The 15,343-nt window shown below is 39.1% G+C and overlaps 1 protein-coding gene across 6 annotated transcripts in view; it reads right to left on the bottom strand.

Annotated features, from left to right (window-relative positions):
- The window catches only part of stpg2 (sperm-tail PG-rich repeat containing 2), a 69,222-nt gene that overhangs the window by 39,947 nt on the left and 13,932 nt on the right, over positions 1-15,343 (bottom strand). For all 6 annotated transcript variants that reach the window (XM_040031614.1, XM_040031615.1, XM_040031616.1 and 3 more), the window contains 4 exons: positions 13,550-13,654; positions 4,450-4,609; positions 2,871-3,034; positions 2,558-2,650 (listed from right to left, as the gene is read on the bottom strand). In XM_040031614.1, the coding sequence (XP_039887548.1) occupies positions 2,558-2,650; positions 2,871-3,034; positions 4,450-4,609; positions 13,550-13,654 (522 nt within the window). The remainder of the gene's footprint in view (positions 1-2,557; positions 2,651-2,870; positions 3,035-4,449; positions 4,610-13,549; positions 13,655-15,343) is intronic.

The raw sequence follows: 15,343 nt of genomic DNA, 5'->3' as shown, positions 1-15,343 counted from the left end.
TCTCACTCCTGAAAAACACTGAAAAATTCAGGCACATTCACACTGTGAGGAAAAGCTGCGCACTCTGCCAGTCAGTCTGTCACATCACTGTGCCATCACTCTCTGTCGCGCACACACACACACACACACACACACACACACACACACACAATAGAAAAAAGTCATAAAGGAGCATACAGTTAAAATAAGAAAGAATTGTTGAGTGCCTGCATGTACACACTTACCCATATTGTGTAGTTTGTTGAGTGTCTATAAATAATAACACTGCTGATATCGCACCAATTTAATTAGAGTTGCTGAGAAGTGCAAACAAGTTCAAGTGGACATGTCAAGGCATGTTCAAGATTACTTGCCAGAAATTGATTTTTTCTTTGAAACATCCTGTGAGAGTGATATGCAGAGAGAGATGCACATGAATCTCACAAGATCAACTGAATCCAGTGATGCTAGAGTTACAGTATGTACCTACAGATCTTTGCCCACGTTGCCAAGTGCAAAATTACCCTTTAAACATTGTCTTTGTAGAGAGCACCAGTTTGCAGTGTTAAAATCAGCTCTGGGGACCTTTGCCTCAAGATGAAGATAACGCTTCTAACCTTCAGAGTTAATCAGAGTAAACAGCAGCTGGTACCCAGAAGGGTACTTGAAAGTACAAATTCTGCATCTTTAATATTCACTGTAGGTCAGGCAGAAATTCACATGTTCACAATTTTTCAGTGCAGGAGTTAGTAAAATTCAATCCCTCACATCCAGCAATTTCACATTTGCATTATTTATATGCAAGTAAATATTGGCATGTCTCATACAGGGCAAAGAAATACTGCTTCACATTCGAAACAGTCACTTTTTGCCAGTTGTCTGTTTGTTTAGATGAAAATCTGCAAAGACGTGGGATTTATTATAATTTTTTATCAAATGTAATATTAGATTTAAGCATGAAATATACCACCCAGGAATAAATAAGTCCTTCAATTTACAGTGTGTGTGCAGTTTCCTTTGGCTGTGTAGTTATCATCTTGTGTTGAGCAGTAAATTGATTCACTCTTGCAGGACTTCACATCTGTGAATATTTACACACTGAGGACCCAGTATGAAAAAAGTCCTGATCTCTCAACTTTAAAAACAAAAGAATATAAACCAACATTTGACACTGAAAAATTAAAGATAATAAAGATTAAATCATGATGCCACCCTGTTACACGGACCTAGAAACCGGCCAGCGACCTCTCATACCCATCAGTTACCAGGGAAAAATGTATATATTTGCCAACTGGTTGGTGAATATACATTGCTGGGGTTTGATGACAGTACCTTTATGCACACTACCTGTGCATAAAGGTCAGTCCATGGCCCCCTCCAAACCAGAGAAAAACTAGAGAAAAATGCTGAGAATGAGATACACAAACCTACACCAAAACCTTCCTTGTGATTGTTTTGGAGTCTGGAAGGTTCCCATGGTTACCTGCAATGCTTCTGTGCATGGAGGATCTCAACTTGTCTGCAAATGCTCATGAACTACTCAGTGAGCAGCAGTAAAACTCTGAAAAGTGTAACGCAACTTTCACTTTGAAGACAAAGCCAAAATCTGTTTCCAATTTCCAATTTCCAATTCCAGGACACTTTTTCCAAGTTGTCCTACCAGCACCTTCCAATAACAAGTAGGTTTTCTGATCGCATACTGCTCTGTCGCTGGTGGTTTGTTGCTAGCCTAGATTCCAGCTTCCAGTTGCCTAGGTAACTCTAATGTATGTTAGGGTATATCACTTAACAGTGTCCTGCGTTTTATTCGTAGCTGCTCTAATCGTTTGCCTTAAAGCTGAGAAAGGTTTAACTCGGGACCCGCAGAGTAAGAAAGCAAAAGTTAACATAAACACCAAAATTTCTGGGGTTGAGATGAATTATTAAACACTTTAAGATAACCAGTTGCTGTAGAAATCTTTAAATTCAAGAATAATATCCTTATAATGGCATCTAGAAAAACAACAGTTTGAAGACAATAACATCAAAGTATTTAATATTGAATCATACAATTAAGCCTAAAAGCATAGCTTCCTCTTGTTCTAATTTTGAGTCACACACAAAACAGTTTGATCATAAATAAAATAAATAACTGCTTTGAAAAATAATCAAAGTAACACTGAGAAGTGGAAAGAGTTTGGTATGTAAATATATGACAGATTTTGTATTAAGCAAAGTGGAAGAGAGCAAAAGGAGGATGTTCACAGGAAAAGTGACATCACAGAGGAGAGGAGCAAGAAAATAATTATCACAGATATGACCTGTTTTCTTCAGCTTAAATGAGCATTAGGAGGAAAAAGGAAAAGAAAAGAAGACAATCTGAGAAAATGGACTGCTGTGATGGCCCATTTATGAAACTAAAACCTTGGCACGCTCTACTGTTTTACTTCATTTCGGCTCTTCTGTTAAGTAGGTTTGAGAAGATTTGCAACATAAACTTGATCTCTGGATGGAAAATTGTCCAACAACAACAACAACAACAACTGTGGGAGAAACTGGGAGACAAACTCAGAGAAAGAGGAGAGAAAAAGAAACTTACTTTAGCCAGCAGTGGTGAAGCCAGACGCTCTGTGACCGATTTAAAAGCCGCTGTGTGCTGCTGTTTGTAGCTCTCCTCTGTCTTCTTTTCCTTCTATATGCAAAACATATGACAATGACATTAATGTGCCCATACACGTGACAATATGAACATGCAACGTATATGCAAGACTCTAATCAAGCTTAAACTTTTTAGGAGATTTTTTTAAATCAAAAAATATTGACAAACATATTGACGAATCTGGGACTAATCTCTAAATGATGTGATGAATAACACTGTGAAAACTTCATGACTTACTACTAATCTGTCCTACCTCATACTGTGCTGGACTCGGGGTCTCGACAGATTGCTTTTTGTAGAAAAGGGAGCTGCGTTGAGAAGAAGAGCCAAAGCCTCCCGTCTTGGTTTGAGAAAAAAACGCCTTTTTAAAACTTTCCCGGGCTAAGCCATGCTCAAAGACACTGTAGGAACCTGGACCTGGACAGACAGAGGTGTTCACTGTGCATTTTTACACACCTGACCTTAAATAAAGCAGTCCAGGACTACATCGTAATTGGTTGTTGTTCTACTTTCCCTCAAAACCAGCACTTGTTAGTTTTATCTGAAACAACTACGATGATGCAAATCTTGCCATTAAGGCACAGCTATTAGACACATGTTGCAGAGGTGTAACTTTGGCTTAGTGGCACATTTGGCAGGGTGTGTAGCATTCATGTTGTGCTGACTGGGAAGTGACATCTGTGCTACACCTGTGCTACAATAACTTTCATACGGAGGCATTTTACTGCTTTTCTAACATCTGTCTCCTCTGCAATATGTTGTGTTTACAGATGTATTTCAAAAAAAACTGAAGAACGAACAAATGGTCCTTTGCACTTTAACCTAAGAAAATACATATTTGTTATGCAGAATTTGTTAACAGACACACATGACAAAATGCAGCAATATTCAAATATTCAAGGTAGCACAAGTGAAAAACATTAGCATTTTCTGCTCAAGCTAAAATAAAACTAAGACTTTGCCAAAAACTTTTAAAAAAAGCAATAAAATATAACTAAACTATCTGTATAAAGTGAATCATCAGAACCATAAAAAAATTAAGGCAGCTTCTTAAAATCAATCATGTGATGCATCACATCTGTCAGTTCTGCTCCACAAACTGCAGAGAGATGTTTGGAAAAGAAAATACAGAAATAGATTTAATGTTGGTGTGCTCGTAAAGTCTAAGGGTTGTTTTTACATAAATGACTGCTGTTCAAAGTAATATAGGTAGCAATGCCGAAATAGACGAGGCACTAGTTTTATTATTCCTTGTGTTGTATTTCAAAGGCTTAATGCAAGCAGACATCAGAAATTAATCATACCTCTATAAATAAGGGTTCACTCATGGGACAACACAGCGTGCTCTCTCTCACACACACACACACACACACACACACACACACACACACACACACACAGACACACAAGTCACGTCACTTTCATTTCTTTTCAAAATGTTAACACAAGCTGCAAAGTAGTACTTATTCTTAATTATTACTTGTTAAATTGAGTATAATGGCCATGTCAGGTTAAACTCTGATCTTTCAGAGAACATGGCTTGTTTAAAAAAGCATCAAAGGCTAATAAATACTGTCCTCTAACATTAAAAGGCAGCAATCAAGTGCAAGTCATGTTTGACATGTTATGAATATTAACTGAAAAGCCTCAGCTATTAACTAAGAGAAAGATCTATGTTTCAAAATCTGTGCAAAGCAAGAAACCCACAGTTTGGAGCAACAATTGATTACTAGATATCTGCTAAACTACATTCTACCGGTCAGAGGAAAATCACTGCCTGTGCATTCAAGTACACACAGACATACACACACACAACAAAAACACATACTGACCTGGTGTGGTGCCTTTTCTGTGGTTAGAAGAGAAGCGAGGTGCAGTGACACCAAATGGACTTTTCTTTATTCCTGAGGTCCTCTTCAGCAGCTCCAGGGCACAGCGCGGGTCATTATATGTACCAACAGGGGGCGACACTTCATTCACGGGGCCAAACCTCTAATGGAAAGAGAATAAAGAGAATGACACAGATGAACGAGTGAAGGAAGAAACACAAAGTGAGGCGTCTTAAGTCAAGTATCCGGCACACACTGAAATTTCACAATTCAATGTTTAACAGCCCTCTTCTATCGATCAAATAGAGACCAACACAGTTTCATCTCCTCGGTGTCCATCTGGAACACAGTAACAAATCCAGCTGCAAATATCCACAGACTCCGCTTCAATCAGTCAAAGCTTTACTTTACCAGAGTCAGCTGGGCCCTCATCTCTGTCCAGGTCATTTGGGATGAAAAGCAGTGGTGGAGGAAGTTCCCATGGTGATATGGGTTTGTTTTTATATCAACAGTCTTTGTTCCTAATAAAGACGTTTTTTGGCAGAAGTATGAGCAAACATACACAGCTGAAAAAAATCAAGAGAGTTGGGGAAATCGTGTAATGATTGAACTGGGGTTAACATACAGTAGATATTTTGTTGGGGCACAGCAGGGCTTTGAGATGCTAATCTGCAAGCACTAGTTTGATTGGTTTAAACGACTACTGTATCACATTTGATAAACCTAAGTCATCAGCATCATTAAGTTTCTCCCCTTAAAACCTAAATAAACTGAACAATACATTTTTAAAAATTCCAGATGTAGCAAATACTGTAAGATACAAATTAAAACTCATATATACAAATTAATATTTAATAATTATTTTTAAATTCGTCAGAAGATTCAATAAACACTTCATTTAAAAAATAAATTTCTGGCAATTATTTAATAGTTCAGGCTTTAAAGGGTTAACATAAAAAACACAGGTGGGGCAGATGACATATCAATAGCATAAGCAGAGTAATAAATGAAAGTAAAGTTATTGCATTTCATCATGAGAAGGACACAAATTTCATGACAATTCATTCAAATACTAATTGAGATATTTCAATCAGTAACAAAGTCAGACAACAACACAAATCACTATCCATAAAGCCATAGTTCTTTCCTGCCTTTTTGCCTCAAATCTCAAATCCCAATTACATGTGGAAAAGCTCTTCTGACAAAACTAAAAAACACTAAAGGCAAAATAGAAAGAGCAAAAGTGATAATGAAATCAATGACACAAAAAATGAGAGCAGAATGCATACAGAGAGAACTAAGTGGCGGGATAGAAAATGAGATGGAGAAACAGCATCTTCAATGCAAAGATAATGATTCACACAATCAGGTATGTAATGTTCTTTGAACATTTTGCTGATGGCAGCCTCACTTCCAGGGTGTTTCTCTAATAGTCTATTATAACAACACAGGAAACCAAAGAACCAAAACAGATAAGTTGCCTTTTTAGTCAAGATTACTGAAGGTGAACTATGCTTCAGTTTAACTCACAACGGAACCATTCAGCAGAGGAATACAAATCACCTGATACCTTCAAATGGCAGCGAGGCTATATTAACAATGCCTACCCCCACACAAGCCACAGCCAATTCCTCAAATGACTGATGTTCAACTACAGAATGGTCTTAAATATAATGTATTTGGAGGCATGCCAATTATTGATTTACAGTTTGCATTTAAACAAGATGCAGCCTATGGAAAATTAGTTGTGGGGTAATGAAAATTGTGTTAGTAATGCACAGCTGAATTATTGAGCTTTTTTTAAGATAAAAAAACGTGAAGGGAAAATAAAGGAAGAAAATATGTTTAGATGGAAGAAAAAAACTGAGCGAAAGTAGAAAATGACACAGTGGGGAAGTTTTTTGGGTTCGAGATTGAAAAGAGAAGAACAAGAATGACAAGAAGAGCTGTCCCAGGGCCAAACCACACTATTTTTTCAAACGCAGTTATAGAGCGGGGGTTTGTGACCATCTGTCAATCTGATTCTGGCTTACTGGCTCTGAGTAAAGTCCTGTTAACAGGCACATTTTCCCTCTTTAACTGACATGCTGAGCTTTGTTACCACTTCACATGGATGCTGGATTTTTTTTCTGCTTCCTGTTGTTCCATTTTTAAGCACATATGATGAAAAATGCCAGAGCAACTCTTTTGAAATTCAAACTCAAAGCCAAAATGTTCATTGGCACTGTTGAGTATTTCAGTGACAGAATGTTATAACGACTGTTAAAGTGAAAAATGAAGACACGGAGAGAAGTGAGACTATAGCCCAAGTACAAGAGCTCTCACTGGTGCCATTTGGCAACAAACAGCTATAAGTTACACTGTTAATGTCAGTTTATACTAAGCAGAAAGGAGGTGGACTACAAAAAGTGAATCCTATGGTGGCACAAAAAGGCCAAGATGTATAACCTTAGCCAAAATGTCTACGCATACACAGGGTGGGTGACGTGAGTGTTTTTTACATGGTGTGTTAGTCCACTGAGCATTCAATATCAGGTCTGAAGAACGTAACGTGTATGTGGGTTTGTGTAGGTCGGAAGAAAAAGGACAAAAACTAGGAGAACAACTAAAATTTCTGATAAATTCTGAGATTATTTTGAGTCTGAGCTGTTTCACAAATTCAGAATAGAAACACTCAGCACACATGCTGCCAGCGTGTAAATTGCTAATAGGCTAGAGCTTGACTCAGCACTCTGCGGTAAATCAGCAGAGACAGTCAAATTTACATGAATAAAGTGAGATAAAAATTTCTTAATGATAAAGTCTGAAAGCAAAGTTTGATCTAGTGATTTTTATTTACATTTTTTTTCAATAATATTCTTTTGGCAAACTCATGTACAGTTGCGGTGCTAAGTTTACATATACTCATCATGGGCATGAATGTCATAGTAATCATTGGCTTTTAATGAGTTCTTTGAACAGAAATAATTGTATAGCATTAAAGACATTCTTTCTTGACTTTAACCCCCTAGGACCTGGCGTCCACATATGTGGACATCACATTTTGGGTTATTTAGACCAAAATACTCAATTTTAATCTACAAGGGCCTGATATCCACTTATGAGGACATTATACTGCTACTGTTGTATCGAAATTTTAAATGAATGTCCTTATATGTGGCTCTCATTTTTCTTAGAAACAAAAATTAGGTTAAAAGAAAAAAATCTGGTAATTCTTTGTTTTTACATTCATCAGGTCCCAATCAGCCCAAAAAGTGAAATTAAAAATGCATGCTGTGGAGAAGTTCAGGTCTTAGGAGGTTAAAGAACAAGAATTGGGTGCACAAGTGATGCTGTATTTTACCTTGACAAGCCCGAGGCTTATTAACTTCTCTTTGTGAGCATGATTGACTACAAATGGTAGTTTGTCTTTGACAGCATAAAAAGGATTTGTTCGACAGCACTCTTGGACTGACCAATACTCAGTGCAATGGAAAAGTTAATGGAAATCAGTGAAGATCTAAGAAGCAGAACTGTAGATTTAACTACGATCATTAGTCCTAACAACTGTATGCAAGTAGAAGTTGTTCGAATGTGTCACCATTTGTAGTGGTGACACACCTTGGGTCTGGAAGAAGACCCAAGGTGTGTCACCCACAGACAAAAAGAAATTGGTGCAGATTTCAGAAACCAATAAGGCTCAAGTTGGTCATTAACTGGTCATTAACAGTGTCACTGTTCACAGTGAAGTGAGTTTTTGATTGCCGTGGACCAAGATGGTGCCAACGAAGAAAGAAAGAAAAATCAAAACCTCAGCTGAAAGCTGCAGCTGCACACGTGGACGAGCCAATTGGAGGACGGTTTTATCATCAGACGAGACAGATTGAGCTATTTGGCCTCACTGACAAGAGTAATGTTTGATGGGGTAAAGGTAAGTTTTTCAATCCTAAGAATACTGTACCAAGAAGAGAGGTCAAATATCCAGCCAGAGTAAGATAAATAAAGATGTATACTGTACAATTACACAGGAAAAACAACAGTTCAAAAGAAATCATTACCGTAAAAGGCAGAAATTACCATGATATACATGCCCATGATGAGTGTATGTAAATTTCTGAACACAACTTTAAATACTATCAGTGTGCTGCACATTAAACTCAAGGCTTTGTTTCTAGGCCACATCAACAGCAAGGGAGTAAGGAACATCACGGTTTGTACTAAATCACATCTAGATCACAAACAATAGCATCTGCTAGATACAGGGAGTGCAGAATTATTAGGCAAATGAGTATTTTGTCCACTTCATCCTCTTCATGCATGTTGTCTTACTCCAAGCTGTATAGGCTCGAAAGCCTACTACCAATTAAGCATATTAGATGATGTGCAACTCTGTAATGAGAAGGGGTGTGGTCTAATGACATCAACACCCTATATCAGGTGTGCATAATTATTAGGCAACTTCCTTTCCTTTGGCAAAATGGGTCAAAAGAAGGACTTGACAGGCTCAGAAAAGTCAAAAATAGTGAGATATCTTGCAGAGGGATGCAGCAGTCTCAAAATTGCAAAGCTTCTGAAGCGTGATCATCGAACAATCAAGCGTTTCATTCAAAATAGTCAACAGGGTCGCAAGAAGCGTGTGGAAAAACCAAGGCGCAAAATAACTGCCCATGAACTGAGAAAAGTCAAGCGTGCAGCTGCCAAGATGCCACTTGCCACCAGTTTGGCCATATTTCAGAGCTGCAACATCACTGGAGTGCCCAAAAGCACAAGGTGTGCAATACTCAGAGACATGGCCAAGGTAAGAAAGGCTGAAAGACGACCACCACTGAACAAGACACACAAGCTGAAACGTCAAGACTGGGCCAAGAAATATCTCAAGACTGGTTTTTCTAAGGTTTTATGGACTGATGAAATGAGAGTGAGTCCTGATGGGCCAGATGGATGGGCCCGTGGCTGGATTGGTAAAGGGCAGAGAGCTCCAGTCCGACTCAGATGCCAGCAAGGTGGAGGTGGAGTACTGGTTTGGGCTGGTATCATCAAAGATGAGCTTGTGGGGCCTTTTCGGGTTGAGGATGGAGTCAAGCTCAACTCCCAGTCCTACTGCCAGTTTCTGGAAGACACCTTCTTCAAGCAGTGGTACAGGAAGAAGTCTGCATCCTTCAAGAAAAACATGATTTTCATGCAGGACAATGCTCCATCACACGCGTCCAAGTACTCCACAGCGTGGCTGGCAGGAAAGGGTATAAAAGAAGAAAAACTAATGACATGGCCTCCTTGTTAACCTGATCTGAACCCCATTGAGAACCTGTGGTCCATCATCAAATGTGAGATTTACAAGGTGGGAAAACAGTACACATCTCTGAACAGTGTCTGGGAGGCTGTGGTTGCTGCTGCACACAATGTTGATGGCGAACAGATCAAAACACTGATAGAATCCATGAATGGCAGGCTTTTGAGTGTCCTTGCAAAGAAAGGTGGCTATATTGGTCGCTGATTTGTTTTTGTTTTGTTTTAGAATGTCAGAAATGTATATTTGTGAATGTGGAGATGTTATATTGGTTTCACTGGTAAAAATAAATAATTGTAATGGGTATATATTTGTTTTTTGTTAAGTTGCCTAATAATTATGCACAGTAATAGTCACCTGCACACACAGATATCCCCCTAAAATAGCTAAAACTAAAAACAAACTAAAAACTACTTCCAAAAACATTCAGCTTTGATATTAATGAGTTTTTTGGGTTCATTGAGAACATGGTTGTTGTTCAATAATAAAATTATCCCTCAAAAATACAACTTGCCTAATAATTCTGCACTCCCTGTAATGTTATCTTCATAGTTTAGCTACCATTTTCCATTTGTATTCAAATATCAGATGACAAACGCGATGTCTTCTTAAACACTCCATACTGATGCATACATGAAATTCATTTTTTATGTTCTCAGGTTGTCTCTGCACAGCATTAGCTGCAGAAACATTTCTAAGCTCCTTTTAGGATTTTGTGAGAGCTTCACGGCTCTATGCGTATTCAAGCATTATCATCTATAAATTAAAAAAAAAAAAGAAAAAAAAAAAATCACGCAATCCACAGACCGTGATTTTTATTAAAATGTGTGGATTATATGAGGAGTGATCAAAAAATTTTGTGGCTCAACCAATAAAAGGCACCTGATTTAAATTTAGCTGTTGTACCCTTCAAGGTTGTCACACATCTGAATTCACATGAATTCATGGAGCAAAGCCTCATAAATGTCGAAAAATGACAGGCAATCTCCTGACTGCATTCCTGATATCATGAGACACTTTAGGGCTTAAAGATTGTGAACTCCTTCGCTGAAGACTGCTGTTTGCTGTCTGTGTCATAACCACTGATTATACTTATCATAAACGTTGGATCACGGGAAGTCGTCCAGAGGTATGTATGCAGAGACGACCTTGAAGAGGATGGTGGATGAATTTAATTTACATATTTTCTTCATCTACCTTTTGGTTTATTGTGTACAGAGTCCCAAAACTTTTCATTTTCACATCTTAGTGATTATTTACCATCAAATTCAAAAAATGAGGTTGTATTTGTATTTTTTTTTAATGAGGGTATGAATGGGGAGAAGCAGAAAAAAAACAACCAAAAAAAACATGGGGACAAATACAGAAACGCATTAAGTATGGCACACAGAAAGGTCTTACAAGCGATCAGACAACGAGTAAATAAATAAAGGGACTGGACGACTGGAAGAGTGAGACCAAATAAAATCCATGTTTTCACAATGTGTCAGATTGATGCTTTGATATTGGAAAATTGGGAAGTCAAAGGGAGGAGAGATGGGAACTGGAAGATTCCAACTGTTCCTCTTTTATCCTTGCCTCTCTTGCTTCTTTCACCCCTCCCTCCTTTCCTCGTTTCCTTTCCATCCCTCCACAGGATAACAGTGTCAGATGGAACTGGACTCACAGTGAGACGAAGATCTAAGAAAACTGTCGCTCTCAGTACTTCACTGAAGATGACTTGTGACACATGCACGCACGCACACACACGCTTCTTGGTGGGTGTCAGTGACGACATCACAGGGTCGACGCACCAACACAGCATGTGGTCGAGGAAATTAGGTCATAGCAAACTGTGACACACACACACCCATGCATGCACACACATGCATAAAATACATCCAAGAATCTAGCATTGGCCGTTTTCACCAGTAAAACTTTTATGTTTTAGATCTAATAAAGGTAGTTTTTGGAATGTGTTTATGCATGTGTGTGTATATCTGTACTGTGCTTGCATATCAGCAGCAACTTGAATCTGAATCTATCTGCACCTAATATACACACAATCTGAATTCGTAATTATGTGTGAGAACATGCACTATCACGTGTGTCAGAGCGATAATGAAATCAGTCTGAGAATTTCACAGGAGTAGATCTGTGGGCCAGTGCCACAGAGGAGGAGAAGACAGCTATTCCTGAAACGTGAAACTACACATTTTCACGTCCTTCATCTTCGCTCCTCTGAGCCTCTTAATAAACTCATCTTCACCCCTATCTGAAGAATCCCTCCAATCCCAGCACATCAATTAAACAAGCCAAGAAGGGCTCAGTGTTGTGGATCTGTAACTGATCTGAAAGTATTTCATATTAAAAAGCAATCTCCTTTGAGATATTGTACAGTAAATTGAATATATTTGATTCCTGTAGATTATGTCCAAGCCATCATATATTTCAGCCTGTCATCAGACTCAGCGCTATGAGACCACTGGTTTGAGAAAAGAAGAAACACTTTAGGACTATACCTGGTGTAGTACTGTCTAGTGCTATATATAGCTTATAATGGGACTGACTACATGAAAAGAATTCAGATTAGGAGGGAGTTGTCTCAGACAGTGGATGAACTGAGAGGTTGTACTATGGCGCAGTATAAAATAGATAAAGATTTGGAGTCTAAGAATAAATTTATGGATTTGCAAAATGACCGTAACAGTTCCTCTTTGAAAATGATAAAATATAAAGGTGTGTCACCAACCCCTTTATTCATATTCTATCTTACAATCAATATCATGTCAACTAGACACTTGCTGCAGTTGCTAGGAGACAGCTAACTACTACATAAATACCTAACTGTAGTACAGTAGCTACTGGGGGTTATAACTCTGATACAAACAGAGGTTTCATTAATAGATATTAATAATAATGATTTATTTTTACATAAAATTAAAAGTAGAGAAATTATAGAAGCATTCTTGCATTTAATCTAAATCTGTCAGATCGTGCAGACCAGAGGAGAGGACCCAAATGCAGTTGCATGGACACAGGGGCTAAGTGAAGGCAAGCAGTTTATTTAGGCTGATAGACAAAAAATAATACAAACGTGAGAAAACCAAACAAATTACTAAACTAGAAAGCTAAACTGGGAAATTAAACACTAGAAACCTGGAACACTTGGAACATAGAAACACATGGGAGGTAAACAGATGCTCTCACAAAGGACCAAGGAAAACAGAGACAATATACACAATGTGGGATGATCAGAGAAGTGGAAATACATGGGAACACAGCAGGAAGAAATTTGCACATAACGAGACAATGGAAGCAAAACTAAAAACCATGCACATCAGATGAGGGACTGACAAAATAAAACAGGAAGTAGCATGCACAGCAAGACTCAGACAAGGACACGCAAGCTTGACACTAGGACAGGGATAAACAAACACGAGAGAACACAACAGGCAGGAAGACAAGGACGAAACACAAGAAGAACATGGGAACAGGTAAGGGAGACAAAACCCCAAGACATAACTGGGATAAGATAGAGAGAGAGAGCAGGAGACACAGAGCATGAAAACAAACAAACATGGAACCATGGCAGACCTAACATGGCAGACCTAACATGGAAGATCCTAAGGGCAGAACATAAAGGTGAGTGTAAGAAGACAGGAGGAGAACACTAAAGAAACACTAAGACAAGACTGAGGGATTACAAAGTTATTGCAATACTGCCCAGTAAGATACAAATAAATGAACTGACATAAAATCAATGCAACAGCAACACGAAAACCAATACATAAAACTGAAATATACCATATTATCCTGAAACCAACATGGGTTACCACAGACCTGTCTGGACTGTACCTCAGTTTTTGAGAGGAAGGTAGAAGAGAATTTCGGCAGGCCGCCAGGCTCAACAGGTTTCTCAAACTGACTTCTGATGTGATAGTGGCCTGGACCAGGAACTCCCTGTTGGGAAACAGAAAGTGAAATTTACAGTACATCAAAGGTGAAATTTATCGGGATGCATTTAAATGATTTCAAAAAAAAATAAATTCAAAATTCAAATTTTATTTGTCACATACACAGTCATACACAGTACGATATGTAGTGAAATGCTTGGACAACTGCTCGTGACCTAAAGAAAACCAAAAAAAAGGAAAGGCTATGAATAAGATAGGAAATAAATATGAAAAATTAAAAAGGGTAAATTTAACTAGGAAGGAATAAAATATAAATTAAGGTTAAAAATGAAATAACTGTACAACACAAATTAGAATGAAGGGTAAATTTAACTGGGAGAATAAGATAAAATATATAAATTAAAGTTGAAAATAAAATAACTGTACAACAAAAACACAATAGAACTATATAAGAATGTATGAAGAAATCTAAATATAAAAATATATACACAATAACAGCAGCTGTACAAGTATTAACCGGAAATGAAGAATATAGTGACCAGTGTTGTGCAAAAACAAAGTCCAGAAAGTCCAGTGTGTGTGTAAGAACTGTATGTGTGGGTCAGTACTGTGTGGTGGTGTGATTGAGAGACCATATCGCCTGCGGGAAGAAGCTCCTCCTCAGTCTCTCTGTGTTGGTCTTCAGGGAGCGGAATCGCTTTCCTGACCTCAGCAGAGAGAACAGTCCGTTGTTGGGATGGCTGAGGTCCTTCACGATCTTCCTGGCCTTGGTCCAGCACCGCCTGCTGTAGATTGAGTGCAGGTCAGGGAGCTCGGAGCGGATGGTGCGCTCAGCTGACCGCACAACCCTCTGTAGAGCTCGTCTGTCCTGCATGGTGCTGTTCCCGAACCAGGTTAAGATGTTTCCCGCCAGGATGCTCTCTATGGTGCACGAGTAAAAGTTCCTGAGCACCTTGGAGGGCAGTTGGAAGTCTCTCAAGCGTCTGAGGTGGTAGAGACGCTGACGGGCCTTTTTCACCACGGTGTTGATGTGACAGGACCATGACAGGTCCTGCGTGATGTGAACTCCGAGGTATTTGAAGCTGTCCACTCTCTCCACTGGGCACTCGTTGATGACGGGGGTCTGGTAGTTCCTCTCCTGCTTTGTGCTGAAGTCCACTATCAACTCCTTTGTCTTACTGACGTTTAGAAGGAGGTTGTTCCTCTGGCACCAGTTCTCCAGATTCCTAATCTCCTTCAGGTAGGCCGTCTCGTTGTTATCAGAGATCAGGCCCACCACGACGGTGTCGTCAGCAAACTTGATGATGGTGGTGGAGCTGGTAGTGGCCACACAGTCATATGTGTACAAAGAGTACAGCAGGGGGCTCAGAACACACCCCTGGGGGGCTCCAGTGCTGAGAGTGGTGGAGGCTGAGACATGTCCGCCCATCCTTACTGCCTGTGGTCTGCCAGTTAGGAAGTTGGAGATCCACTGACACATAGATGAGCTGAGTCCCAGATGCTCCAGCTTGGTGGTGAGTGTGGAGGGAATTATGGTGTTAAATGCAGAGCTGTAGTCTATGAAGAGCATTTTAACATAATTCCCCCTTCTAGTGTCCAAGTGAGTGAGTGATGTGTGGAGGAGATGAGAGATGGCATCGTCTGTGGAACGATTTGGACGGTAAGCGAACTGTAGTGGGTCCAGTGTGTCTGGTAGTGAAGAAATGATGAAGTCTCTGACCAGGCGTTCAAAGCA

This window comes from Simochromis diagramma, unplaced genomic scaffold, assembly GCF_900408965.1.
Source record: "Simochromis diagramma unplaced genomic scaffold, fSimDia1.1 OVJJ01000284.1, whole genome shotgun sequence".
NCBI lineage: Eukaryota > Metazoa > Chordata > Actinopteri > Cichliformes > Cichlidae > Simochromis > Simochromis diagramma.
The sequence above is the reverse complement of the archived record's forward strand: the minus strand, read 5'-3'. Positions and strand labels throughout refer to the sequence as shown.